The sequence below is a fragment of the Tubulanus polymorphus genome, chromosome 3 (assembly GCF_964204645.1).
Source record: "Tubulanus polymorphus chromosome 3, tnTubPoly1.2, whole genome shotgun sequence".
Lineage (NCBI taxonomy): Eukaryota > Metazoa > Nemertea > Palaeonemertea > Tubulaniformes > Tubulanidae > Tubulanus > Tubulanus polymorphus.
The window spans coordinates 11,163,418-11,190,940 of NC_134027.1; the positions used below are offsets into that span (position 1 = coordinate 11,163,418).

The following is a 27,523-nucleotide window of genomic DNA, read 5'->3' on the forward strand; positions in this document are numbered from 1 at the left end:
AGACAGATTTCTAAAAAAGAACAATAAGGATATTAGTGAGATTCGTTCAAATTTGAAATCCTGACATGTACGAAGAATATTGGAAATACCAAGCAGACAAGCACCAAGCTTTGTCGAGGATCGTCAATATCTAAAAAAGATGTTTGTTCCTCTTTTTGATAATATTCATTGTAATGTCGTTTTTGGCGAAATTTGATTGAAATAAGTGATAAGTTCAACCACGCCCACGCTCGTAAAATTTTAGTTCCACTTCGGATAAACACTTTTGGCAAGCGGTTTAATCGGCAGTTTGAGCCCCTAATTATATTTTGGGTCTCTTTGGATACTTAAAACACCGTTCTGACGGTGATCTCTACCGAGAGTTCGAGATGGCGTGTCTTTTCTTTTTAATCTTTAATTCTTGAGTAATGGATTTCGTTTTTAAACTGTTAGATTTGTATATAGCGGATTTTTAAACTTTCCCTTATCTTTTAATCAGTATACACCGGTTATTACATTTTTTGTGAAATTATTTTGCGCATTAGTTGGAGTACTTACCTGTAACATGAGTCTTGAAACGACCAGATCATTTTCGGACACGGTCTTATACATCGATTTTAAACCAGTTCTCTACTGATTCGAAGGATTGCCAAAAGTCATCTTTAACTCAGGTTGCACGACAAATGTAACGGTTTTGCGATGCTGTGGTACAAAAGTATTTGAAATATTCTAATATCATTTCGTATGTAAATGTGATGTTGATAATACATAAATAAATATGCACAGTTTTTGATGCTGAAAATGGGAAAAATTAGGAGAGATTCTGTTAGACGTTTTCGTTTTATATTTCGATTTTAGATTTCGCTTTTACATAAGCCAGCCGGTACAACCACTCAATTGGTATCCAGTTTTTTTGTATTCAATTAGTACCAACTCATCTAAGTTTATCAACAGCTAGAGAAATCAATGCTACTCTAAAGTACATTTTGTTTCATGTTTCTTTAATTTACATTGGTATAAATGTAACATCGACGTTACACGTGAAAATGATGGTTTACTTATGAACACTGATGTGTGTAGGCCTACTACAGGCACTGATTGCTGACAACGACAAATTTTGGTCAATTATATCTATTTCATGAATCAACGTCCTACATATGAATTATGTGTTGGTTTTAGTTCCTGAAAATGTTTTATCAGACGAGTACACTACACCTACTATATATACACATCCCCTACTGCCATGCACAAATCAAAAACTTCACCGACAAAAATGATATCGCAGAAACTTTCAATTCAGGATTGGCGCAGTCGACAAAAGTTTACTGTTTAGATTGAAAAACTGGTTTGTTTCTTTAAGCGTCGCCTGGTTAAATACGCAGACGTTCGTAGTGACATTCGCTGCGCTTTGGAATATATTCAGTAACAAACTGTGGTGATATATGGTCGGTAATGTATACATAATTTAACATTAAAAAGATTACGAATGAAACGTCTGATTTCTTTCGAAGTTTTTCAAAATGCACTGATTAATTTACAGGTAATGTGGTTTGGCGCCAATCAGCCACCATAGATATCGGATTAGAGAAGTGAACGTAACTTATAATGTAATGTGACGATGAATCTCATGAGGTATCAAACGCTTCTACGGAGTTCAAAAACTTGTACCGATATGATAGCTGTTTGGATATTTTGCGCGATGCTGTTCGTTCCGGCGTCGAACTCCTATGACATACCGAGTCTCGGGGCGACATGCAGAATGGTAGATATTGGTACGTCAGCGATCCGTTTCGCATAACGACTTACAGTTTCATGAGTATCAGTATTCGTTCATTGAAACTTAAGTCGTTCTGCGAAACGAGAAAATACATACGTGACTAATTCAATTGATTCTGAAAACATAATTTGTCAAAAACCGCGACCGCACGAGCGCAACCCGGGACAACTGTTCACATTGGTGCCGAATGGGCCAAATTTGACCCGAGCCAAAATTTAGCACGGGACAGATTGTGTTTGAATTGCAACTGGTTCAAGAAATGTCTCGCTTCGCTTTGTGTGAGCATTGTGAGTGATTTGCGTGTGACCGCGCTCTCTAGATTGTGCACGAGCCAAATTTGGCCCGTAACAACTTTGCCCGGGACACTTCACACAGATGCCAAATGGGCCCGTGCCTGTTTGGCCCGACCGAAAACGTCGGACCACGCCCGAGCCAAATTTCAGCACGCGACAAATTATTGCGTTTGTCAATTGCAACTGTTATGGAAGTGACTCATTTCGCTTTGTTTGAGGTTTAGTATCGAGTGAGCGGTTTGCGTGTGAACGCGCTCTCTAATTAGACACGGGCCAAATTTGTCTCAGCTTGATCCGTACCGAATCGCCTTCTTGTGATCGCGGCATTATTTGATTTGAGGCCAAATTGCACAAAAAAGAAGCAAAATGTTCACCTCAGATATGCTAGAAATAGTGAAATTGCTTTGCAACGCTGCGCGTCCCCGGACCAGAAATCCACGTGGGCAACTTACACAACATCTGCTTTCATGTTTATAAATTCCATTTTCATGAAATCCTGCATCTCCAGTCCCACTTCGCGATAATCATTTACAATTCTATCGTTTTCCACGATGCCTCAGAATTTATGAATACGGCTATTTTTACTATGGCTGGATTTTCTTTTTAGGCGTGATCGCGTCCGACGAATCGTTATTTGGGAAAATGTTCGTCGAGTCGTTTTGGAATGAGAATCCACGAGTTTGCGAACCGAATACTGATTGTCTGCATTACAACCTGACTGAGGTCACTGTGAAACCGCGAGATATACTCGATGAAAATCGTACGGAAATTAAATGGAATTATTCCATTTCATGTTTTTCTATATTCTACACATTTCAATATGAAAAAATTATGCTTAATTGGTATTGATATCAAATGCGTGATTCCAATTTGGGTTCAGAAAAAAATATATGTTATATTGGTAATTATGGTGGCTGATTCGGGCCATATAAAAAAAATTCACATTGGCCCGTTTTTTATTGTTTTTCTCGCGCGAGAAAACCAAAATGTTTTGTTCTCTCGTTCGAGAAAACCGAAAGTTTTGAATTCTCGCGCGAGAAAACTATAAAAACGGGCCAATGTGAAAAGTTTTTTATCGTGGCTTTAGCCGTACAGAAAAATTTTCTAGTACGGCCCGAATCAGCCACCATAGGTAATTGATATCAAAATACGTGATTCCAATTTGGGCTCGAATCTCTGGACGATGTACCTATCCTGACTCAGTTCCATCCTGCTGCACCACGAAGTAGTTTATGAAGGCGAGAACCATCCCCTTGTGGGACTCGAATCTGTCAAGTTTTATGATCGTACAGAATACCCCAGCACAGTCCTGACTTAAGTCTAAAAGTTGTCTTTAATCCAAAGATTGTTCTGGCTATCGACTGTGCAGCTTGCTCAATGGACTTAGTATATTTTCAATCTATTCATGATAGACCCACAATACTTAATGATGAACTTCAGACTATTCAGTGAAAGAGACCACAGAGCATTGATAAAGCCAAAATCAACGCTACTTCAGGTCCAGTTTCACGATGTTGGTTAAGTTTGACTCGTAGAGTTGAAATAAATTGATTTTCAATGTTTTAAGTTTTGTAACCAATGGTGGAACTGAATCTATCTAAAACCCAACGCACGCGATGCGGGGAAACGCAGAAACAACAGACGAAAAATATTTCCTTTTAATTGTATCAGTCGTGGGTGTTTACGGGAGACAAGAAATATGGTTTCGGGAACAACGTTTCCGAGATCAAACATTTTGTTCCCGTTTTACTGATCCCCTGCAGCTTCGTGCGCGTTGGGCTTGTTACTATTTCTTATCAATTCGCTACATCTATCATCTAAATTCTTTCAATTTCAGTGAATAATCGCCTGTACGATACGGATTACGATTTATTTGTCGGCTCGTTCTCCCGAGGTATCCTCGAGTTTGCTCTCCGTTCGAAGATCCCGTACCTCGTGACGACCTCTGTCGATTTGACGCTGGAAAATAGGCGAGAAAGTGCCGCATACTCGGATGACGTCATCAACATCGTTCCATTCTACGATGGTATATCGAGCGCGCTTGTGCACTTCATCCGAACCAAAGGATCGCGACGGATTTACCTTATGTATGACATCAACTATATCGAAGGTAAATTACTTGATATTTTTTAGAGATACTGCCTATCGGTATTATACCAATGATGCGGGTAGGAATATTTCCAGAAATTCACAAAAACAGTCCGAACATATCATTTCACAGAAAAATTATTCAAATGGAATTACATTACGGGAAAAACATTACAGAAAAATGACTTGGAAAAAGTCGATGCCAAAAAATCATCAAAGAGTCACCGAAATGAAATGAAGCCATTAGTCTCAATCCCTGAAGCCGCTTCTGCATATACGACCCTATTTAGATTTGATTTGACTTATATTTATGTGACGCGCACACAGAAAACGAGATTGTCAATAGAAACTTTTCAAAATAAAGAAGTTTCCAGTTTCTAGACGCCGTTTTGTGGCGGTAGCTAGAGGTCCCCATTGTAGCGATAATTTTCGCTCATTTTTGAAACAAAGGTTTTGATTGAATTTCACTTAGCTCTACAGTCCCTTGCGTGATAAACTTTATTCATATATCATTTCAAAGGAAATAGAATATGCAGACTTTTTGTTGATGATTATCAGGTTTTTCGATCCTGTTATAGCTATATTCACACAGTCATACAGTCATAGAAAACGAGATTGTCAACAGAAGTTCAAAATTGATAGATTTCGTATTTTTTCATAGAGGCCCAACTGGTTCTGAAAAAGCTGATGAAGCTCAGTTCGATTAGTTACACGGAACAGAATGCACTGACCAGCGCTCTGACTTTACCTTCATCGAGCGTACTGATTAGCTATATAGCTGATCGTCTGATCAAAATCAAAGCTGATGCCGTTATATTCTTTCTGAAACCCGAATTTCGATGGAGCTCTCTTTACCACGTAAGTCGAGTCTTTGCTGCGAAAAGGTATCATGTCAAATAACCATTGGTGAAACACTATTCCGTGTCGTAACGATATATAGAGAGTCCCACACTAAAAAAGCGAGAAAGATGAAGTCCGAAAAGTTACACATTAGTTTGAAGGAAACTTTTCGGACTTCATCTTTCTCGATTTATTAGTGTGTGATTCTCTGTCTGATATCTCCCCCGAAAACCTATTTCAGCCAAAAAAGCCTAGAATAGTCAGAAATTAGTTTGATCCTTGCGATGAATCGGTATTAGTTTTAACTTAAACCCGACCGTAAGTCAACTATTAGTTATTCCGGTAAGCCCATGAGCCAGTTGCACAGTTAATCGATTAAATCCACAAATCAAAAAATAATCCCTATTTCAAGGTCAAAAACATACGACCGATCAGTATAAAAAGAAGTGCTTCTAATGACCAAGGACTTCAGGCCAAACTTTTGAACATTTTTGGACTTAAGTTTAACTATGCAACTGAGCCCCTGGCTGATGTAAATCAAAACTGGTCTATAGGACTCATCGCCAAATCTAAAATTAGGTTGATACAGTCAAACCACGTTTAAAAGAAACGGCTGATAGACATTTTCCCATCGTCTTATTTTGACAGCTTTCATCGAAATTTCCCGAAAATTCAAGGAGTCCTCTGTGGATATGCGGCAACTCGGTATGTGGGAAAAATTAGAAAATAGTTCATCATCATCATCATCATCTCTTTTTCGATAAACCAAAATTATTTCTTTCTCGAAAAGCAAGCGCTGATGACGACGCCGGACTCCGAACGGTCGTATCTTCAAAAGTCGTCGTTTCCCGTGATCGCGTTCGACTTATCCGAGCCCAGTTTATTGTGGAAGTTCGACGGAAATAAACGACTTTCTAGCGTCGAATCGAAAACAGCAGTTGCCGTTCTCCTGCCGGCTTTATCTTCATTCGCGGTGCAAAACTTCACGAAATTACATCTCTCCCAACATCTAAAGAAGGTTGGTGGCGGTAAATCGTATAGAACCGTGGATTCGAAAATCTCTGATGGTTGATTCGGGATATCTATAAAAGAAATCAAATGGAACTTATCAGGCCTGCGACGAGCTTTTCTGAGGGGCAGTTCTATATCAAGAAAAAGGGCACTACTTTACCGAGAAAAGGGGCACTTTCCTATTAAAAAAGAACACATCTTGAATAATGAAGTGCCTGGGTACCTGGATAAATCATTTGAGAATGGATTTACTGCCCATTTAAAAAAAAAACCATAAACATTGTATCCAAATTTCGCAAAATCTTGACCCCAATTTTCTTGACACTGACTTTGAAGGGCACTTTTAGGGTGTTCGTTCGCTACCCCCGAACCCCCACTCGGTACGGACCTGTTTATATATTCATAGGCTATAAGTAATATTCAATTTCAATTGCAATTTCAATTTCAATTTATTCATCATAAACCAAAAGTACAAGATTGTGAATGAAGAAAAACAACAACAACAACAAACAAAAAACAAAAAAACAAAAACGATGCACAATAAAACAATAAAGGAGAGAGAGAATTATGATAATATATTCATGATCTCTTGATTAATGAGTTTTCTTTTGCTATCTTCATCATTTCAAAGGTGACATTACCGCAGAGCGACATAGCCGGTAAAATCGGCTTCAACAATTTCGGAATTCGCGATACATTCGCAATTCGAATTATAGACGCAACAAAACTGAAACAGGTTCGTGTAGAGGCACGTTCGCCGCCGAAAAACCTCAGAAAAGATGTGGAATTTACTTGATTTTTTTTGCAGAATTAATAGGTGTATATTTGATTACAATGACTATTTTCTAGATATCTGAATGGAATACAGAAGTTGGTCCGTCGTACGCTAGCTTGATTGGTGTCGATCCAAATACCATACTAAAAGTTGCTATTGTGTTGGTAAGGCTAAAAATTGAAAAAATCGCATGTTTTTTTTAAATCTTAAAATAGGGATTGACCCTGTCATTTATCTAATTGGTAGATTTCTTTTGATTTGATTTGATTTGAAATGATTGTTGTCCCTTACAAACCAACCACACCTGCCCGGAACGGAACAGGGAGTTTGATTTTGAAATTGGAAATCGAAGTGCTGATATAGTTGGGTGATCAGAGCTACAACATTTTTTGAATAAATAGAAATAGATAATTGGAAGCGCATGTTACCGATGTGGGATATCTGGGGCCCGTTGCTAAAAAGTTGGTTTAAGATAACCGATCGATAAATACCATCGCAACAATTGAGAATTCATTGTTACTATGTCATTTCCCCCATTGGTTAACTCTATCCAACTTTTGAGCCACCAGCCCCATAGTTGTTTAGTGCAAAAGAAATAAACTTTGCAATTCTGGTAAAAAATTTTTCTTTTGTAGGATAAGCCATTCGCTTTTACACGCGAAGGAGCGTTGCCAGTTGGAAACGGAAGGTTTTCCGGACTTGTTGTCGACATCTTCGAGAAAATCGTCGAATTTGTGAAATCAAAATACAACGTGCGAATACATTACCATTTCATACCGACTACTACGTACGGTAAACAACTAACCAACGGAAAGTGGTCCGGAGCGATCGGACAATTGTCCAGTGGGGTTAGTATAATACGATTGAATATGCATATACGGGTGGCTGATTTAGGGCCGTGTAAAAAAAAAATCACACACGTTACAATTTTCTTTTACAAACGCCTGAAGCACGTTGTAACACGAAATCGAACGAAAATTACCCACGTTAAAACAAAAAATTACCGCGATAAATTGACTCTTTTTCTGACTCGAGTCAGCCAGCATGCTATCTCTTTACAGTTTAACATTTATTGGTGCACACCATTATGGCTGCCTCATTAATTCCATATGAAATCGATAATCAGATTTCCCACTCGTGATTGGATCTAGATTTTTTAACTGATGAAGTAGTTAGACATAATATCTTCATATTCATATTGCCTTTTAGAAAATGAATATATTTTGCTACTATTGATTGGAAACTGATTTCTAACTCATAGAGGCATTACGATACTATCAAGATACCAGCTTCCTAAATTGTCCATGATGTCATCAGTTTGCCCAGTGATTTGAATCAAAACGCTTGATTTTTTCATTAAGACCCTTCCGTACTGCCTTCAAATCCGGAATCATAAAATCACCTACTAGTGATTCGACCTTTCCGCAGCAATGTCTTCTGATAGACAACATCATTAGCGGGTTATTTGATCGCCACATAGGACATTTGTGAGGGCATTCATATTCTATGGAAGTACGTATTAAAAAAAACTCCATTCATAATTTTCAGACCGCTGATATCGCCATCGGGGGTATTTTGAAAACAGTGGATCGCTCTATCGCGGTTGACTTCACGACTGGATTTACGACTGATAGTCTAGCTTTGCTGTATCGACCTAAGACAATGTTGAGAGGACTGTTCTTTTTGCTGCGACCGTTTCATTATTACGTATGGCTATTGATACTGGCTAGTATTTGGGTCGGCGGAATGTGGATATTCATTTTATTCAAATGCGACCCCATGCACCATGACGTCACACACGATAAGAGACTGACTATGAAGCAGAGTTTATGGTATTCGGTCAGCACGACCTTCCTCTTCAGTCAGCCGTTTCAGCCGCAAATGTTCTCCATAAAATCATTCGCCGCGTTGCTGATGGTTTTCGCTTTTCTGCTTTTCGTCATATATTTGTCGAATCTAACGGCTCTGTTGTCCGCGCCACCTACTTTGCAAACACGCGTAAGAAATCTGCAAGATTTATTGTCTCAAACCTATTACAATTACGGCTACATTAGAGATACCGCTACCGAAGAGTTGTTCGTAACGTCGCACGAGCAGACTCTGTCTCAGCTTCAACGACGTATTTCAGACGTCGAATCGACCTTTTCGAAGAGTAAAATGGCTCGCGATAAAGTAATAAATGAACAGTTCGTTTGTATTGGAAGCGCTTACAAACTGGGCCACATCGCAGGTACGTTTTCTCAGACCATACGCGTTCGCTTGTTGGCATACACATCTTAAAAGAAATGTATTTTTGGTCTAAATCATATATATTCATTTTAGGTAATTTTGGAAATTGCTCGTTGCGGGTGGTGCCCACTGATATAATCCTTGGAGAATTAGCTTTTGCCCTGCAGTCGGGACTGTCTCATAAAACGGTCATCGACGAATCTTTAAATCATCTTCGATCTACCGGACAGATACAGGATCTTATAGAATAGTAAGTTGATTTGAAAAGGGAAAAATTCGTCATTAACTAAAGTAAGAAATTTTACGGACGAGTACCGGAGGTGACGTGATGAAATTGGTTGGAACGAAATGACGTTTTCGTTCGATTGAAATTGTTTTTGTGGGAACGAAACGAAATAATTATTTTTTTCGTGGGAAAGAAAATGTGTTACATGGCGAAAAATATTGTTTTGAACTAAAAAATGTGGGTTAGGGTCAGAGGTAGAGTTTTGGGGGTTCTTGGCCATTAATAATACACCTAAATAAGGCAGAGACACCCCCACGTTTCGTTCCCACGGAAAACTCTCCGTTCGAACGAAAAGATTATTTCGTGCCTACGAATTTTTCACCATGTCACCTCCGGGGCTCCGTAAAATTTTGATCACTCGAATACAGAATGATTGTATTATTTACAGTTGGTTTACATACTCAAATAACTGCTCAACCTCCGGATCGGGATGTGATGGCGAGATTCCACCGGCAAGTCTTACCCTGACAGAAATTGCCGGGCCTTGCATCATCCTAGCTGCTGGAGTAGTTATATCTTTCATATGTCTGGCTGTTAAATCGATACACACTTGTCACGTCAGGCAAAAAAATAATTATACCGCCAATGTAAGTATGGAAATTGAAATAACTATTGTTCTAACAGCTACCTGTTAGCCTGGTTCATTGGGTTTAGAGTGTCCGCGAGTTAAGAAAAAGATGTTTTGTTGGATGTATAATAAATCCAAAATTTATGGCATCCTCAAAACTATGACGAGAAAAAAGAATTTGGAATTTTTTAGGGTTTATTCTCACAAAAAAAATAATCTCTAATTTCCCTTCCGAGGAAGAAACGCGCAAAATATTTTCACCCGCGAAAAAAAGCCTGTCAAGAATATCCCGGAATCATATTCTCATGTTTGGTTGCAAGGATGCCACAAATGTGGGTTTATGCAAAAAAAACCTTTCACTTTGATTTTCAATGGCTTGCAAAAATGTGAAAGATAATTTGCGCAAAAATACAAATCGGAAGTTAACCATCTGTGAGAAATAAAAGCCTGCAGAAATTTCCAAATTTTCTTTTTATCATGCCCTGTATTAAATATGCACACCTAGAACGTGTAAGAGATAGAAAGATATTTTTCTAAAATCTCCTGCACTTGAATTTTTGAAAAAAAATTGAATTATCCTTAAAACCGTACAAGAATATGAAGGAAAATACGAATTCAAGTAATTCTGTTGGAAATTTTGTCTAAGAGTAGAATATATTTTGGGGGTTTACTGGGAACTTGTTTTCAACTAATATATACGATTTAGTGACAAAATACCAAAGGTCATAAGTCAAGTGGGTAGCTGTCACCTTCGTATAAACCCCGGGTTCGAGTTTGTGCCTCGCCTCAATTAGTCACGCTATAATGCAGTATAAAATAAGGCGATTATCTCAGATTAAAGGGTCTATTGACCATTTGCTGACAAGGGAACCAGACAAACATTTTTGTTTTTTTTTTGTTGTCTTAGGGTCTACAGGTGCGGCAAAGAGTCGACTCGTATAGAAAACGACAATCAAATGAAGGAGTTCAGCTGAAGTATATAAGCGAAGAAAACTCAATCGGTAAAGTGCACTGTCTTACTGACTGTCTTAACGTTTAGAATACGACAACAAACTACACGTCAAAACATTCTTATAGTAATTGAACGTGTTGCCAGAAAGGCGGATGTGTAAATAAGTGTTTCTAAATAGACCGGTTCAATAAATTCATTGAACCTTAACTCATTTTTATACGGCATTTCGCTACGGCATTACGGCATTTCGCTATCTGTATAGAATTTCTCGTTCAAAAACAAACTCGACGTGTTCGCGCGGGACTGGTTTTTTATTTTGAAATATCGGTTCTGTATTGTGAATTTTTCAGATTTAGATGCGGAAATCATGACCGAGACTACAGCAACAACAAATGAACGTCCGGTTTCTATTCACGAACAAAGCAGCGCTAAACCTATTGCAAAATTCTAATATAATACCAATTATATAATCGTAATTCAAGGCTGAAATACAGAAGGTTAAAAATGAGTAACACTACGCAATAAACAGAAAGCACTCATGAACGAATAGCTAGAAACGGATTCGACTTGAGTTTGATGTAAAAGTACAGGGGCGGATATGAAGATGGTAAGGCGGGGTCCAAGAGAAAAGTAAAGACTATAGTTATTGAATGAACGCTCTAATCCGCGTACGCTGAAGATAATTGAAGAAATCCCACAATTCGAATTTTGTGTATTATCTTGAAACCACAACGCTTCGGCGGTTGACTGACAGCCATTATCAGGTGGAATGACCAGAAATACAAGGGGAAATACAAATGGTGGCTGTTTAGTTAACAGCCGAAACGTTGTGGTTCCAAAATAATATATTTCATCAAATAAAATTCGAATTGTGGGATTTCTTCAATTGAAAAGAAAAGACATTTCTCGAATAAAGCAGCAATGTCAAAGGTCACTAGTTGGGTCGCACTTCCGTGTTAAGATATATTTCAAGAAATACATTCTCAAAGATGCAGATTCCAAGGGGATGAGTGTCAAATTTATAGGCTTCAAAGGGGAACCTTTGAGGGAGGCAGGGGTCCGGAACCCCGCCGAGACCACTCCCTAAATCCACCCCTGAAGAAAGCTCATTCCATAAAATAACACTATAAGCTTTATATCATGTCTCTATCGTAACCCGTTTTGTTTTCGAAATAGACAAATCATGTATATACAACAAAAGCTTGGTTTTGGTTTCATATTGTTACTTTATTGTAATAAACTAAAAATATAGTATGTATGATTCGCGATACCGTTTTCTAAGTATATCATTCGAATGAAAATAAATTTGCAAAAATGAATGTCCTAGTTATAGTTTATTTTCGGAACGCTCTATACTGACTTGAAAAGACAACAAGCGTATAGTATAATTCGAATACAACTGAAAGCACGTGAGTTAAAATGTGGGATCCGACATATGAATGGACTAATGATGTTCTTGGGACGTCACTGTTACTAGGCTGACTTACAATTGCCACCTGCCGGATTATTTTCGGTATAGACCTATATATATATATATATACGATTAGGTGCGAGATTTTGTTGACATATTACTCAAATGCTATTCTGTACGTATAATTAGAGCCGTATTGGTAACAGCGACAGCAAGTCGCACTCAATTCACACTCTCAACCTTTGATATGAGAAATTACTGATTGCGATTTTGTTTCGAGAACTGTGTCAGAGGAGAAAATGGTTCGGATAATTCACGACGCGAAAATGGTCGGAAAATTGTTATTATTTTCAGTACTATGGTTTGGAGTTTCCGGTAAAAACGTAGTACCGTACAATTTTACTAGCGATGTTTTATTCCCGCTATATTTGAATTTCGAACCGCCGGCCGTTGGAAATTTATCGATGTGGGATGGTGTCGAATCGATTCGAGTGGAATATAAGTTCGATAGTCCGCAGACGGCGACTCGATGGATGGTGAAGATTGTATCAGACGATACAGATTTGACGACGTTAAAAGATAGCAATGGAACATTTTTCTTAGATCCAGTTTCGACCACGGACAATATGACAGGAGGAACATTCAATTTCTCGATCCACGGCCACTTTCTGGGTTTTACGAAACTTAAGATTTACGTGGCGAACGATACATATTTCGCCGAAACGAATTTGAGCTACTGGCGCGAGGTAATGGAGTACCCAGTTACAGTTATCCGGCCACAAAGAAAGGTTGACGTTGTTTTCATGGTAGCTATAGCAATATTAGTAGTTGTCGGCAATGTAATGATGGGATCGAAAATTGATTTAACAATCGTGAAGGACGTTCTCAGAAGACCATATTCCCCGATTATTGGCTTCTGCACACAATTCTTAATAATGCCACCGGTGAGTTTTAAGTTTTCCAATTATCGAGAACCCAGTGAGTTTTAATGAGCAATATGCACCCGAAGGGTTTGAGGTTGGTATTGTATAGGGTGTGGCCTAAAGGCGCCCGCCGCACGAGCGTATTTTACAAGTCCGTACGCATTTAGCGCAGAATAGGCCCCACATGGCTCAGCAAAGGGAGCTATGGCAAGCATGTATTTTCATCATCCTTGTCAAATCTATTTGAACATAAGGGAATTCTTCTATGTTAAATCCTCTTATATCTATATCGAGATTGAGGGTCTTGTGAGGGGAAAACTATTTTTTTTTGAATCCCCATCCCTAAGATCCTTGGCCACACCCAGTGCAAACCTCAAACATTTCGGGTGCAAATTGCAAATCAAAACTCACTCCCAGACTATATTTTTTTGAAAATGTCGAATGGCAATGATTCGTTTGAAAAATACTTTCATCAAAATATTCCCCATATCGGATCAGCTATCATTAATGAATTATTTGCGACATCGATATCACGATTTCACGCGATAATCTTTTATCAAACTACCATAAACATGTTCGGAGTTTCTTATCTTTTGATATAATGCCAACGTCCACGCATATCCGCAAACAACTACTATTGTCTTTGCCGAGTTATGTTTATAATTGCCAATTTTTCAATTCCTTTTGCGTAGTCTAATGGTAAATTTCACTGTTAATAAGTGCATTGGATGTGAAATAAAATTGTAAGAATTACATTTTTCAAATTTCTCCACATTTTTTTTCAGCTGGCGTTTGGTCTCTCGAGAGCGTTGGGTTTGAATCCGAGTCAATCGATAGGTCTTTTTGCATCAGGTTGCGCCCCTGGCGGTGGAGCCAGTAATATGTATACTTATCTCCTGAAAGGGGATCTTTCTTTGAGTATCACAATGACCTTAATTTCGACAATAGCTTCCCTTGGTAAGTAGAGATAAGAAAACCAACTTCAAAATTTGTTGACGCCTTGAAAAGTGAACCAGTCTAGCCCTAATATATTGATCATCCTGTCATGATTTATCAAATTTAAAATATGAGTTATGAAAAATGTTTGATTACAAAAAGAATCGCAGAAATTCACAAATGTTATTCTGAAACGCCGAATATCGATGGCGTAGTGCACATCGCCTCATACAGAACCCCTTAAAACGGGGTGTCAATATAGATATAATAATGATGTAATGTAATAATGTAACGGTACAATAACCACACTCAAACGTGGTGCAAACGGATAATAAGATAAAAACCCACTACGTACAAAGATCTCTAGGGTGGAATGAAACGTCGTGTCTTATTTTTGAATAGATAAATTCTCCATTTTAAGATTATTTCAATTCGAACAATATAGTGGGTTATCTTATTATTTTAATGGTTTTTACGGCGTAAACACTTTTTTAGTCGAGCTAATCATGACATGCATAAATGAGAACTAGTGAGGCTCAGTTTTTTGCGAATACATTTTATGACAACAGTTTGATCATCGTTACTTCATTTTCTACCCGTTTCTTATCGATTAAAGACTAAGGTTCTTTCATCTTCTTATTGTTTCAGGCATGATACCGCTGTGGATGTTCACGTTGGGAAACGTTGTTATACGAGAAATACCGAATATGCAAATTCCGTACGAAAACATTTGTATAACGCTCGTATCTATCATCGCACCGGTCGGCGTGGGCGTGCTCCTGCAAAAGAAAGCTCCCAAATTCACCAAGAAACTCGGCAAATGCATCCGTCCCTTTCTCATAATATTGATTCTGTTCATGACCACTTTCGGGTCGTGGGTAAACATGTACATCTTCAGGTTGTTCACGCCGAAAGTTCTTGTCGCCGGAATGCTACTACCCTGGACCGGTTTTGCTCTGGGCGGGCTCATACCGACGATTTTTCGCCGGCCGAAAAATCGAATACTAACCATAGCTATCGAGACCGGCATACAGAACACCGGCGTACCTATAATGTTGTTATTGTTCTCGCTGGAATCGCCGCAAGGCGACCTCGCGATCGTAGCGCCTATAGCGCAGTCGATGTTCACGCCGCTTCCGCTGTTGTTTGCCATTGCGGTTTTCGAAACTCATAAAAGGTGTTGTAAAAAACGTAGTAAAGAAACGAAAGACGACGAAGATGAAATCCACCCAGATCTCGAGGAGGATGACGCTACTACCCAGCAATATTCAGTAGACGGACGATACATACCCGCTTATAAGGCGGTTCCGATGAAAGATATAAGTACGAACCAAATAAATTAGCGTGTAAAAAGGTAGTAGATATTGCTAACGTTTGTGAGAATTCTAATGTCGTAAATATATGTAGTATATGTGATGGAAAAATCTTGTGAATTTTATTTTGATTGTTTTAATGAACAAACAATATACTCGTGCTTAATATTTCGTGCATGTTTCGTTCACTTTTTTCACGGTTTTCGTCACGCCGCGTAATATCGTTATTTCTACTCGTGTCAGAATCACAATTCATTAACTTGAACGTCTTACGCGATGGAATGGCTTCGACAGAATTTCTCTGGCTGCGTTGCGAAAATTACCGTTTGTCAGACAATACACGAAGAAATTGGCGCACGAATCCATGACAGTTAGACCTATAGCCATTTTTCTGTAGATCATCAGGGATTCCACTTCGTCGATTCCTTCGAGGTTCCACATCGGCAACGGTTTACCCATTGAGTAGTACAACTTTTCCAAAAACGTAAGAAATTCGAATACGATGTAAATGAAAACGACTGCCAGTGCCATGCGCGCAACCTTTTGTTCACGTGACGATTTCGCGTTGTCCTCGCTCGAAGTCGCGGTCAGTTTTTGTCGTCGATATTTATCGATTATTAGTGCTAAAACTAAAACGATGTTCATTCCGATCAACGTAGCCATCGGCGCGATTACGCTTAGTACGCTGGTTCCTACTCCATCTCTAAACCTGAACCAAACGCGCAAAACACATCCCATCATATCGTACCAAATAGAATATCCCCTCGTGACGTACGTAGGCAAACCCGTGTGTTTACATCGAAGCGGTTTCAGTTTGAACGTCGGAAAAAACGACGGCAAAAAAGTCACCAAAGATACGAAGTTGACGAATCCGATGAGGCGATTGACGAGTTTACGCGTCCAGAAAACTCTCGCTTTCATCGGGAACACGACGATAACCAATCGTTCGAGCGACAAAAGAACGACGGACCAGTTTCTGACCAGCTGAAAATAGTAGTAAAACCCGATTGACGTGTAAATGAATTCCCAACCGTAGTGCCAGTCGTCGCGGCGGAGAACGATGTCGCCCAGCGTGCTAAACAAGTGAATTATTCGTAGCGGGTACAGAACGAAGACGCTGAGACAGTAGAGAATATCGAAAACGGCGAGTACTTTAATCAAGTAGTACACGGCGTTATTCAATTTCCGTAGAATCAATAACGTGAACAGATTGATGACGACGCCCATCACCGAAAACGGTCCGTAGAATCCGACGTACATGTAAACGCCGAATTTCAGCGTCCATTTGACCTTCAGATTTCTCCACGATTCACAGCGACTGTCAACGTCGGGTATCGCCGTTATCGCAGCTGCTGTACTCGGAGTCGAAAGATTTTCCATATCGTTGTTATTTTTAGAGCGGTTTTATCTTGCAAAATGCAACTCTGGTAATCATTTCGTCGATTTATATGAAGCAAAATTTGTATTGAATGTCTTCATTCGTCCAATCAAAATCGACGACGGATTTCTTTTTTCTAAATATGCAAATGTGAGACGGACGGATACAAGTTTCTAAACTACGAATTTTGAAGCGAAAAAATATCTACAATCTTACTGGATCCTCGATGAAGTTTGATTTTTAAAAAAATCAAATTTCATCGATTTCGTAATTATTATAATAGAATTTCAAGTTATATTTCAGTTCGCAATTTCGTGTGAATCTCGATGTTTTCGTTCTAAGCTGTTTACGACAACGATTTTCCCCTAATTTCAGTTCGTATCACGGACACATACTGAGATAAATACGCCTTCCAAATTGTACCGCGATGAGCTTGTCGATTCGAAAAATCAATTCGGATAGTTGAATATTTCGAAATATCCATCAATCCTGGATTGATTTTTAACTATAAGGAAATTTGAAGTAAGGAGATCTGAAGTGTAAGAACGTATAGCCCCGGTTGAAAAATAAAAATTAAACTATGGCGATGGGCAATACATGTTCTTAAAGTTAAGCGAATTTTGAGACGTAAAAGAAATATATGTATATACTCATTATCCGAAGATTGGTGATAAAACTGGAACCTACAAGATTATGAAATATGTTTTAAATAATCAGATTTCATCAATTTTCCGTGTCGTATATCATAGAATTTGCAGTTATCTATTCTGTAATTTCGTAAATTCAGATGTTCTTATAGACTGTGCAAATTGACATCTAAGGATTCGGCGAAGTAAAAATAGCCCCCACTGACCCAGTTGATTGGAAATATTGCATTATTATTTGTCAAATAACTCCCTCTCCGGTCCCTTTGGTGAAAGCTACGGAAGCATCATGGGGACATTGAAAATAAATTCAATGTGAACAGAAAATCTTATTTTTGTAAAGAAATTCCTATGTTTGAATGGAAAGTCATCGTAGCCTAGACAGCTCGTTGTATCTCATTAGAAAAATAAATTTGATGCTGCTGTTGTTTATTCGTTCATGCACACACTTTGATACTAGTCACATTCTGGGCCATATTCATATTCTGGGTTTATAGACCAGGTCCCAGTTCCACAGTTCCCGGTTACTATTTGACTATAAGAGTAATGAATTGAAAATGAACTAATTTTAACCATGGACTCTAAAACGTTTTAGAGTCCATGTTTTAACTCGTCCAAACTGAACCTAGAATATCTAATGGAACTGGGTCAAGGTCTCTGTTTCGCAGAAGGACTTTGAGGAATTCAAGTCGTTCTGTGAAAGTGGGGCGACCCGATGACGACGATTAAGATTCTACTTACATTCTAAACTGGTCCCAGCGATTTATGTTTACATGATATATAAGCACATTGTAAAGATCACATAGGCCATCACATTCGACATCGAATTCGACATCGAGAGGCAATTCCTACGGCAGCCTCGTTCAATAGAGTTATTTCCAATCCAGGATAAATCGGATTCATTTGTTTGATGTATTCAATAAATACATCCGAGTCATGGTCACCTGAAAGAAAATCTGATTTCAATTTTCTAAACACTCGAGATTCACAGTTAAAAGATATTCCAGTTCGAATTTTAAGATACTACAAATAAGAAGTTAACTATTCTTATCAATTCTAACAACTTATTCAATTCTAAGAATTTACTTAAGAATTTATCAAAACGAAAGAGTCCATTGCACAGTTAAAATATATTGCAGTCTCATTGCGAATGAATAAAATTGGAGAAACATCTTGCTCTTCTTGAAAATCACCAAGCGGGGTTTTTTACCTGGACTTTTATCCAGGGGATATTTACCTACATTCCTTCGAACGATATTCCAAAGAAACCCTAATAAAAGTCGGTCAAATCATCGGTCGCCTTCTTTGAGGTGATTTTGCCCCACAGTTTTTATCAACTACATCAAGTTAGGTCTCATCGCCTCAGGGTTGGTTCCACCACATTTAGCTTTACATGACGCACCCGAGAATTCAAAAGTTTTGCTCTAGCCTCGCAGAAATTTTTTTTAGGATGGCCCGAATCAGCCACCATACTTTATCAACTACACATCAAGTTCTAATATATCAAGGTTTAATATATTATTTCGCCTCAGGTTGGTTCCACCACATTTAGCTTCACATGACTCACCCGATTCTGAAATAGCATGCTATAGCATGGTGTCAACTGCAAGGCTATAATTTAGACATTTCAACGAGAGATTTAGGACATTGAAGACGTCATCACACTGAGGATCGGCATCAGAGCTGAATGGAATTCATTCTGTCTGATGCAGCCGAATAGGTAACTGAACACGCGCTTGTCTGATACAGACGCCATTGATTCGATCATCAGACGATACGATATGGATGCAAGGAATATTTCAACGACTTTAGAACCTACTGCTAAAACCTGGTCTGGATTGTGTGAACGGGTAGTGAATACTAAACCGTACCGCTGGGAACTGAAATTTAGTGTTTACATGTATATTTTCTGTTATGGACCCGTCACGATACTCGGCGTCGCTTTAAACTTTTTCACAATTATCGTATTGAAGAAGATGAAAAATGAAGTATATTATTTGCTCAAAGTTTTGGCTATTTATGATTTATCTTACTCTATATGTGTATTTATCATGTACCCTCTACGCACTATTCATATCTATATACATTTGGGTAAACTTCTATTTTATCATGATGACTGGAATTACGGATGGGAATTTATACAAGTGATTTTAGGACCATATTACATGTTTCAACAAATTCGAAACTGGTGCGTTATCCTTATAGCTTTAGAAAGACTTGTCATTACACTTTTCCCGTTGAAATCACGAATGTACTGGACTCGGAAAGTGGTTAACTTTCTCATATTCTTTATGACAGTTTATGGGTTTGTTTGCTTTTTCCCGTTGTTGTTGCCAAAGCGTACGCTTCGGTCAATCGCTTGTATCGATGGGGATCCAGGGGCGACATTAGTACGAGGTCCGCGCCTCTCTTATCGCAACTCTATATCATTAACCGTAAGAAGACTATTATATAATTGGGAGCATCATTCGACTAGTTGGGAAGGAACAATATCCAGTATGGTTGGACCCATGTGTTTACTGGTGCTTATAAATTTTATTTTGATTGTCAGTTTGATAGTTGCTAAACTATCAAGCGGTAAGAAATTGAATAAGAGCGCCACCAGCAGTAGGAATGTAAAAATGAGAGTTTTACGAATGACGTTTGCTGTAATCGCTGTTTACATTACTTGTGAATCGTTGATTACAATCGAAAGAATTAACTACAAATTTCCGTTCATCAAACTTCATTTTCCGGGATTGAGCTTCGCCGAAGCATCAATATTTGCATACCGAAGAGTAGCCATTGCTTTGACGGTCGTCGATTCGTGTTTAAACTTTGTAGTTTATTGTTTTACTAATGATAAATTCAGACTGGCTTCTAAACAAATTGGCGCCATATCTTTGATTCGTCTGAAATGTTAAAATCCCTTCGTTTTCGAAAAATATTCCTTACTGTCCTCGTGCATCTGCTATCCTAAAGCTGATTTCATTTGCTGATGACACGAATGCTTTCTATAGTGATCATCTCATTGACCGCCTAATAGATACAATCAATACTGAACTTTCGAAACTTGTTGTTTGGTTTTGTGCCAACAAGTTATCAATTAATATTAGTAAAACTTATTATATCATATCTAGTAAAACTGTTGTTGGTAATGCAAAGATTTATATCGATGATCATGAAATTGAACGTGTCCATACTACCAATTTTTTGGGGGTTTTAATAGATGAAAAACTGTCAAGGGATGATCACATAAGGGATGATCATTTTTATATGTAAAAAGGTGTCACGTTGTGTTGGCGTTCTACATCGTGTTAAACACAAGTTTTCTTCCAATTCTTCACGTACCTTGTACTTATCCTTAATAGAGCCATATCTTCAATATTGTAACATTGTTTGGGAAAGAACTTCTGATTATAAACTGCATACATTAACAATCCTACAAAAACGTGCTGTCCGTTTGGTCAGCAAATCCCATTATTTAGAACATACTGATCCTATTTTTGCTCGGTTAAATAAACTAAAAATTAAGAATATTAACAAACTCCAACTAGCTATTTTTGTACATAAATTCGTCAATTCAAGATTGCCCAGGACCTTTAACAACATTGGATCTTCAATTATCAAATTCATGATAAACCAACGCGTAATAAATTTAGATTAAGATTGCTTTATTTTAGAACTGTTACTAGAAAATCTTATTTCAAAATATCCGGTCTCCTATTATGGAATACTCCAGCAGAACAATACAAAGCGAACCTGCCTTTAAGCGTACCTACATTAAAACAATATTCAACACTTTGTAAATTTTCATTCTATAAAAACCTATGTTAATGTGTAAAATGTGAAAATTTTTTTTTGGTTTCTTTTTGCCTGTTTATTACTTGTGTGCATGATGTGTGAGTGTGATGAATGTTATGTGGGATGTGGATGCTTCTGGCTTCAATTTCAATTTCAACTCATTTTCAAACATTTTCCCCAGTTCTTTCAATGCATTTTGCTAAACAACTCAACACGTAATTGTCAATCAAAATGAAACTCATCTCCCGATTCCACGAAAAGTAGTTCTTTACTTTTATACTGATATGTATAAATTTTGATAATGTTTACGCCTTTTATTTCAAAAATCCCGTTTGAAAATAATGACACAAAATAGGATCATCTCAACTCCGAGTAGAAAAGGAAGAAAGTAAAGCTTTTATCACCGTCAAATCCATCCCTCTCCGCCCCCGTGGTATTTCTGTGGAAGTGGGGCGACCCGATCACGACGGTTAAGATTCTACTTATGTTCTAAACTGGTCACAGCGATATCTGTGATTTTTATTTACACGATATATAACCACATAATTGTTAAGATCACATAAGTCGTTGCATAAATTCGACATCGTGAGGCAATTCCTACGGCATCCTCGTTCAGTAGAGTTATTCGTCTTTCCAATCCAGGATAAATCGGACTCATTTGTTTGATGTATTCGATAAATACATCAGAGTCAAGGTCACCTGAAAGAAAATCATAAGTTTTTTTATGGTTATCTAGTCCGATTTTACTTTTTTAAACACTCGAGATAAACAGAAGGTTTCTGGTTACCGAGAAGGTGAATCTTTCTCGCTTTTTTAGCGATCATTGAATAACCGTCGCCTCCTTTAACCATGTAATCACTGAGAAGAACTTTGTACGATCGGTTCAATTCCAGCGGCTGATAGCGTGGCACTAGACATTCGGAACACCTTACTTCCACGTTAACGACTCTATGACCGTTCAACTTCGCCAGGTCATATGTAATCCAAATTCCTGTGAATAATTCTAGAAATTCTATTCGGAATTCTAATTGCACAATAAAACGATTTTAAGGCGTTTGTAAAAAAACAATTTGCAATTTGTGTGATTTTTTTTACATGGCCGGAATCAGCAACCATAAATTCCATATACATTTTCGGTTTATTTTTTTACACATTCAAGAAATGAAGAGAAAAGGGAAGTTTCCATTTACCAGGCGAAGGAAACGAACGCTATCGGAAAATAGAAATCACCGATTTTTCTATTATCTTGAAATAGGGATTGGCCCTATAATTTATTTGATTGAGATTTCGTTTGATTTGTTTGATTTGTCGTCCCTTACAAACCCGACACACCTGCCGGGATCGAAGCACGGGGTTTGATTCTAAAATTGAGAATGGAAGTACGGACATGAAGTTGTGTGATCGACGTGCGAAATTATAAAATGTTTTTTTGTTTTGATCGAAGTACATGATTTGAAATTGTCACCTTTTTAACGATTTATCACTTATACTTTTTTGGCAAAGGGCAGACGGAAAATACATAAATTGCGCTAAGGGTCTTAGTGTATGAAATGTTAAAAATCTCTCCAACAGCATAGTGCGGGACCGCCTCAAAATGGAGCCTGACAACGGAAACGTCCCTAGATTACCTGAATATTGTAAAAAACGACCACGCAATGCTTTAGGGTTATAATCCCGCACAGAATGTTCCAATACTTCCAGCAAATCCTCGCCTTTCAGTTGCACGATGTCTACAGTATTTCTAAATGGCAAAACTCGAAGAGCATCTTCGATGGATATATCACCTGAAATTTAGAATAGATTTTGATTTTTTTCTCAAAATTATTTGACTAATTGATTTGATGCTAATTTGGAGTGGCCTTTAAAAATATAGATACATTTAATTTACATGAATCTTTTTGAGTTTTTAAACAAAAGTTTTCTGTTCAAGTTTTTAAGATATATAGTTCTATATACGATATATACCTTGAATTTTGTTTTTATTTGTGCGTTTTTGAACTTTTTATCGAGGGATTTGTTACCGGCTGAATTGGATTGAGTTACTGAGTTACTGAGTTACTTAACCCTTATTTATGGAAGCTCTGATGCCACCTCCATTCCACATAGCTATAGATACGTTAGTCCACCGAGAGCCGTCCGAGTAGCGAATATTCTGATGAATCATTGCATCCGTTATCAGATTACCTGAAATTAAACGATGACTTTTAAAGCACAACACTATTGCATCATTTCAAGTTTCAACAATTTATCGGGTGTATTGCCTGACTTTCTCGATCATGGAAAATTCAATGAATATTTCTTTCGCATAACTGAGGAAGCGTCTTAATACTAAGGAGTTCCGGGAACTTAGTGTTATATATTCGTTTACACTTATACTTCGTATGTCACATAGAAAATATATTTTTCATTAACACATATTTTTCTGGTGATTGAGTACCTATGGTGAAATATAATTGAAAAAAAAACAAAATTTGGGAATTCTTGGCCTATTCTTTATCTGAAAGTCGCAGAAAATTCAACCGAAAAATTTTATGTGAGGAAAAAAATTACGCAGTCGGATTGACAATCCAATTGGCGTTTTCAGACATCTATGTAACAAGCTCAAATATCAAATATGAATCACATTACACATTGGAAATCCTTACCAGTATTGCACTCGTGCAGACGGCACTTTGACCTGCTCCCCTCGAGAAATACGTGCGTCTTTCCAATAATTTCCGCTCCAATATTCTTTAGAGGTTCGGCCCAATTTCGTATCTCACCGAGCACAAATTTGTCTTACAAAAAGCCAAAAAAAAAGCAAATAGTTTTTCAGTTGGGTTAGGTTGCGCCGCGTGAAAATGCCAAATACTGACCTTCGGGTACCGAAGAATCCAATAGGATCGGATTACCGGACCAGTCTTTCAAACGCCCTGCTTCGTCAAAAGTCACGTGCAAACAGCCGAGATACTTTCCAAAAGCGTAGTCCTGAACGATCAGTACAATACTGCCATCTTTTCTAGCTACAACGTGTGGATAATCCCCCGCGGGAACTTCCTCTGAAGGTGCTTTCCCTTTAAAGAGGAACAGTTTAGAAGTATTCGAAATCAACAATGACTGATACTATAAGTAATGGAAATATGAATCTAATGACAAAAACCCAGTCCTAGAAATCTTTCTTACGAAAATCTTTACGGTAATATAGCGGAGCCTCATCAACAAGGGTAATCACCCCAGTGAGCAGACTCGGACAAAAGGTTCACCGGGAACCGAATGGCTGATGGACTGGCTCACCGGGGTTCAAACTTTCGGCTGTGAGCCAAAGACCACCATGAGCCACGAATACAGGAGTAAACTTGACTCTAGGGTTGAGATATTGGAATTGAAATTAAATCTAGCATCAAAATTGAGATCAATCACTGCAGAATCAGTACGTGAAAGTTGGAAAGTTTATATAAGTGTATCAGGAAAATCAATTACGTTTATTCATTTCTAGAATTTGCATTCCTGCTTAAGCTATGGTGCCTGATAAGAGCCATATGCATTATTTTTGCATGATCTCGATCATGGAAAAACGCAAAGTAAAACTCTTAGAGCAAAAACGAAAACTTCGCTTTTGCGCCGTAGCAAAAACTTAGCATTTTCCCTACCGCGAAAAACCGAAAAATTGTAGGGAATTCGTTTTTGCTCTAGTATGACTTTCTTTTTTCGCCATGATTTTCGTTTTTGCGCCGTAGCAAAAACCAATGTTCGCACTCGAATTCTATACAATCACTTTATGGAAAGACATCATCCGGTCAGTATCCAGTTTACTTGGTTACTACGGTCCCAACGCTATAATCCGACTCTACTTGGTAAACATTTTGAGATTACGTCTAATCGCTCCCTTGATCATTTCCCGACGCGTTTCTCCTATCAATAATTCATACCTGTATATAAGAATGTATTCGTATGCCCGCCAACAATCACGTCGATACCGGAGACTTTTTCGGCAATCTGTAAATCAACGTCGATACCAGCGTGTCCGACAGCGATAATTTTATTCACACCTTCGGACAAAAGTTTGTTCACTTCTTCTTGAATGGTGGAAATTTCGTTTTCAAATATCAGCGTCGGACCTTAGTAAAATAGAGCAAAGCGTAGATTGGCTGGAGGGATACAACTTAGCTTAAATACCATGATGTCAACTGGTTAACTTTTGTCCACCTTGTGAATACTCAGGGGCGGATACAGGATTGTTGGGTTCACCCATCTATTTAGGGGAAACGTTCAGAGAAAGGACACAAAGACGAGGATCAAAGACTGGAAGACTCGGTGTCCTTTTGATGAATTATGATAATTTAAGACATTTTCGGACTACCGTTACTTCAGTCAAATAAAAACAAATAGCATCGCCCAAACAGGATTTACATTTCCTTTCCAAATACTCCTTTAACTGGGTCATTATGATTCTAAATACAGTAAAAGCAACACTTTTGTGAAATAAGCACAGATTATTTCTTTTTTTTGGGTTTTTTCCTAGAATATACCAAACGCAGTACTGAACAAATGCTAATGCAAAGGTGTTTACAAAAAACTAACACAGTGGCAACAGGTTTTATTCACTTCACTGATGCCATCTGAAGGAAGCTTTTTAAAAAGGACACTTGACCAAAGGGTTCGAACTCCCTGTATCCGCCCATGATGTCCTTGATTATTTCTTGAAATAGGGATTGGCCCAGTTGTTTATTTGGTCGGTAGATTTAGTTTGATTTTTTGCTTAGTGCCCTTACAAATCCACCACACCTGCCGGGAGCGAAACAGGAGGTCCTTGATCGTTAACCTTACCTGGAGATGAGAGTTGTGGTGTATCACTAGTTGTATAACCTACTACACCTATCTTCTCCCCATCGATAAGAAAATGCGTTGACTTTCTAAACGCCCCGTTTAACTTAGGTTCTTTCGATGCATCGATGTTGCAGCTGAGCAGTGGAAACGAAACGTTCCGAACAAGCGGTAAAAGCCCATCAACGCCAATATCGAATTCGTGATTTCCGAACGCCTAGTATAAAACGAAATGAAGGAAAGGAATCGAAATGAAATTTAACCAAGCGACAAGATAATGTAGATAAGCTATACCACTTACCATAGCGTCGTATTTAAGAAGATTCATAAAGTGAGCCGTTGCCAAGCCTTTGTAGAGATAAAACCACAATGTTCCCTGATATTGGTCCCCGGCATCCAACAACAAGCTATTCGCATATCGAGACCGTAGTTCTCTGATTTTCGTCATCCGCCGAGCCACTCCTCCAAAACAAGGCTTCTGATCGGTGTCGTTGGTGCAGCTGCCTCCCGAGTCGTTGGTTTCTTCGAATCGAGCGTGAACATCATTCGTATGAATCAACGTCAAATTGAAACAGAAAAACGTTTCCTGAATAACAACGAATAACACTATCACGAGATATAGTCGACCATTTTGCATTTTTCACAATATCAACAGTCCACAGGTCGGTCACTATCAGGCGCTGATTGAACAAGGCTACCGCCAAGACGTTTTCAAATCAGTTCGCGGGAACAAAACATATTAGACCAAAACAACTGTACACCAGCACTAATACATATAAAGGCCTATCATCCTGGTGTAACACCACCAAAATTACATATCATGAAATATTCATTCTCAAGTATTGTTAACTTCCCTATCATAAATCATACTTTTGAGTATCATTAACTTCCCTATCATACGTAAATCATTTCACAAAAATTCAGTTCTCTCGAAAATCGAGACTTTTATCCAAATTAGAGATACCAATCATAACTTCACGACTTCCTGGTCCAGAGTCTTGGGAGAGCCTTGTACAGTCTTGCAGAGTTCTGAACAGGCTCACTTTCTGTTGGGTTACTTTGGGTTGGATGATGTTACTTTCGTTCTTGAAAGAGTATTGTTGAAACTGCAACTAACCACCTGACTGCAGTTTAAGGCTGGTTTTCACGAGCGGTTTCCAGCTAGCTTTTTCCAGCTCGGGTCAATTTTTCGGTGTTTTCACGAGTGGTTTCCTGCGGCAGTTGGGATAACTAGCTGGAAAGCGCTCTTTAGTTGATATTCAATTTCCCCAAACGTGACGTGCAGTGATATTATTTCATCGTAAATTTCATTTAGATTCTTACCAAACTTGAATGTGAAAATTTGATTAATTCAAAAGCATACAAACGAAAATGAGCAAATCAATGCTTTAATAACACAACGGGCGTATATGTATATGTGTAATTCTTTCTGAATCGCTTTTGAATACAAGATTCTGTTGTGTGTGATTGTGGCACTGTATTCAAATCTGCGTCAACGGAGGCAACTATGAATTATTCGCGATGCCCAATTGAC

At 38.2% G+C, this 27,523-nt stretch overlaps 4 protein-coding genes across 4 annotated transcripts; 2 read left to right on the forward strand and 2 right to left on the reverse strand.

The window, feature by feature from the left end:
* Positions 1–1,232: 1,232 nt before the first annotated feature.
* On the forward strand, positions 1,233–12,018 carry LOC141901960 (glutamate receptor-like). The gene is made up of 15 exons (XM_074789570.1): positions 1,233–1,424; positions 1,520–1,751; positions 2,657–2,809; positions 3,887–4,159; positions 4,799–4,995; positions 5,626–5,682; positions 5,768–5,995; positions 6,620–6,724; positions 6,838–6,927; positions 7,399–7,611; positions 8,312–8,993; positions 9,086–9,242; positions 9,667–9,865; positions 10,754–10,847; positions 11,149–12,018. The coding sequence occupies exons 2-15, from the start codon at positions 1,598–1,600 to the stop codon at positions 11,247–11,249; spliced, it is 2,703 nt and encodes a 900-aa protein (XP_074645671.1). The 5' UTR covers positions 1,233–1,424; positions 1,520–1,597; the 3' UTR covers positions 11,250–12,018.
* A 185-nt stretch (positions 12,019–12,203) lies between these two features.
* Positions 12,204–15,539, forward strand: LOC141901487 (ileal sodium/bile acid cotransporter-like). The gene is made up of 3 exons (XM_074788759.1): positions 12,204–13,153; positions 13,918–14,089; positions 14,717–15,539. The coding sequence occupies exons 1-3, from the start codon at positions 12,509–12,511 to the stop codon at positions 15,409–15,411; spliced, it is 1,512 nt and encodes a 503-aa protein (XP_074644860.1). The 5' UTR covers positions 12,204–12,508; the 3' UTR covers positions 15,412–15,539.
* A 97-nt stretch (positions 15,540–15,636) lies between these two features.
* On the reverse strand, positions 15,637–16,761 carry LOC141902074 (uncharacterized). The gene has a single exon (XM_074789716.1). The coding sequence runs from the start codon at positions 16,759–16,761 to the stop codon at positions 15,637–15,639; it is 1,125 nt and encodes a 374-aa protein (XP_074645817.1).
* Positions 16,762–21,666: 4,905 nt separating this feature from the next.
* Positions 21,667–26,804, reverse strand: LOC141901534 (snake venom 5'-nucleotidase-like). The gene is made up of 9 exons (XM_074788840.1): positions 26,291–26,804; positions 25,993–26,206; positions 25,095–25,283; positions 24,042–24,239; positions 23,832–23,963; positions 23,251–23,370; positions 22,815–22,970; positions 21,974–22,177; positions 21,667–21,885 (listed from the first exon to the last, which is right to left on the reverse strand). Exons 1-9 carry the CDS (start codon positions 26,624–26,626, stop codon positions 21,710–21,712), a joined length of 1,725 nt encoding a protein of 574 aa, XP_074644941.1. The 5' UTR covers positions 26,627–26,804; the 3' UTR covers positions 21,667–21,709.
* Positions 26,805–27,523: the final 719 nt, after the last annotated feature.

Bases quoted from the DNA above. Each gene is read 5' to 3' on its own strand.
- LOC141901960 (XM_074789570.1), top strand. From the start codon at position 1,598: ATGAATCTCATGAGGTATCAAACGCTTCTACGGAGTTCAAAAACTTGT. The intron at 4,996-5,625 runs GTAAGTCGAGTC...TTATTTTGACAG, and splicing joins GATGGAGCTCTCTTTACCAC to CTTTCATCGAAATTTCCCGA. The intron at 8,994-9,085 runs GTACGTTTTCTC...TATTCATTTTAG, and splicing joins CAAACTGGGCCACATCGCAG to GTAATTTTGGAAATTGCTCG.
- LOC141901534 (XM_074788840.1), bottom strand. From the start codon at position 26,626: ATGCAAAATGGTCGACTATATCTCGTGATAGTGTTATTCGTTGTTATT. The intron at 26,207-26,290 runs GTAAGTGGTATA...GTTTTATACTAG, and splicing joins TTCTTAAATACGACGCTATG to GCGTTCGGAAATCACGAATT. The intron at 25,284-25,992 runs GTAAGGTTAACG...TATTTTACTAAG, and splicing joins ACCACAACTCTCATCTCCAG to GTCCGACGCTGATATTTGAA.
- LOC141902074 (XM_074789716.1), bottom strand. From the start codon at position 16,761: ATGGAAAATCTTTCGACTCCGAGTACAGCAGCTGCGATAACGGCGATA.
- LOC141901487 (XM_074788759.1), top strand. From the start codon at position 12,509: ATGGTTCGGATAATTCACGACGCGAAAATGGTCGGAAAATTGTTATTA. The intron at 13,154-13,917 runs GTGAGTTTTAAG...ATTTTTTTTCAG, and splicing joins AATTCTTAATAATGCCACCG to CTGGCGTTTGGTCTCTCGAG. The intron at 14,090-14,716 runs GTAAGTAGAGAT...TTATTGTTTCAG, and splicing joins TTCGACAATAGCTTCCCTTG to GCATGATACCGCTGTGGATG.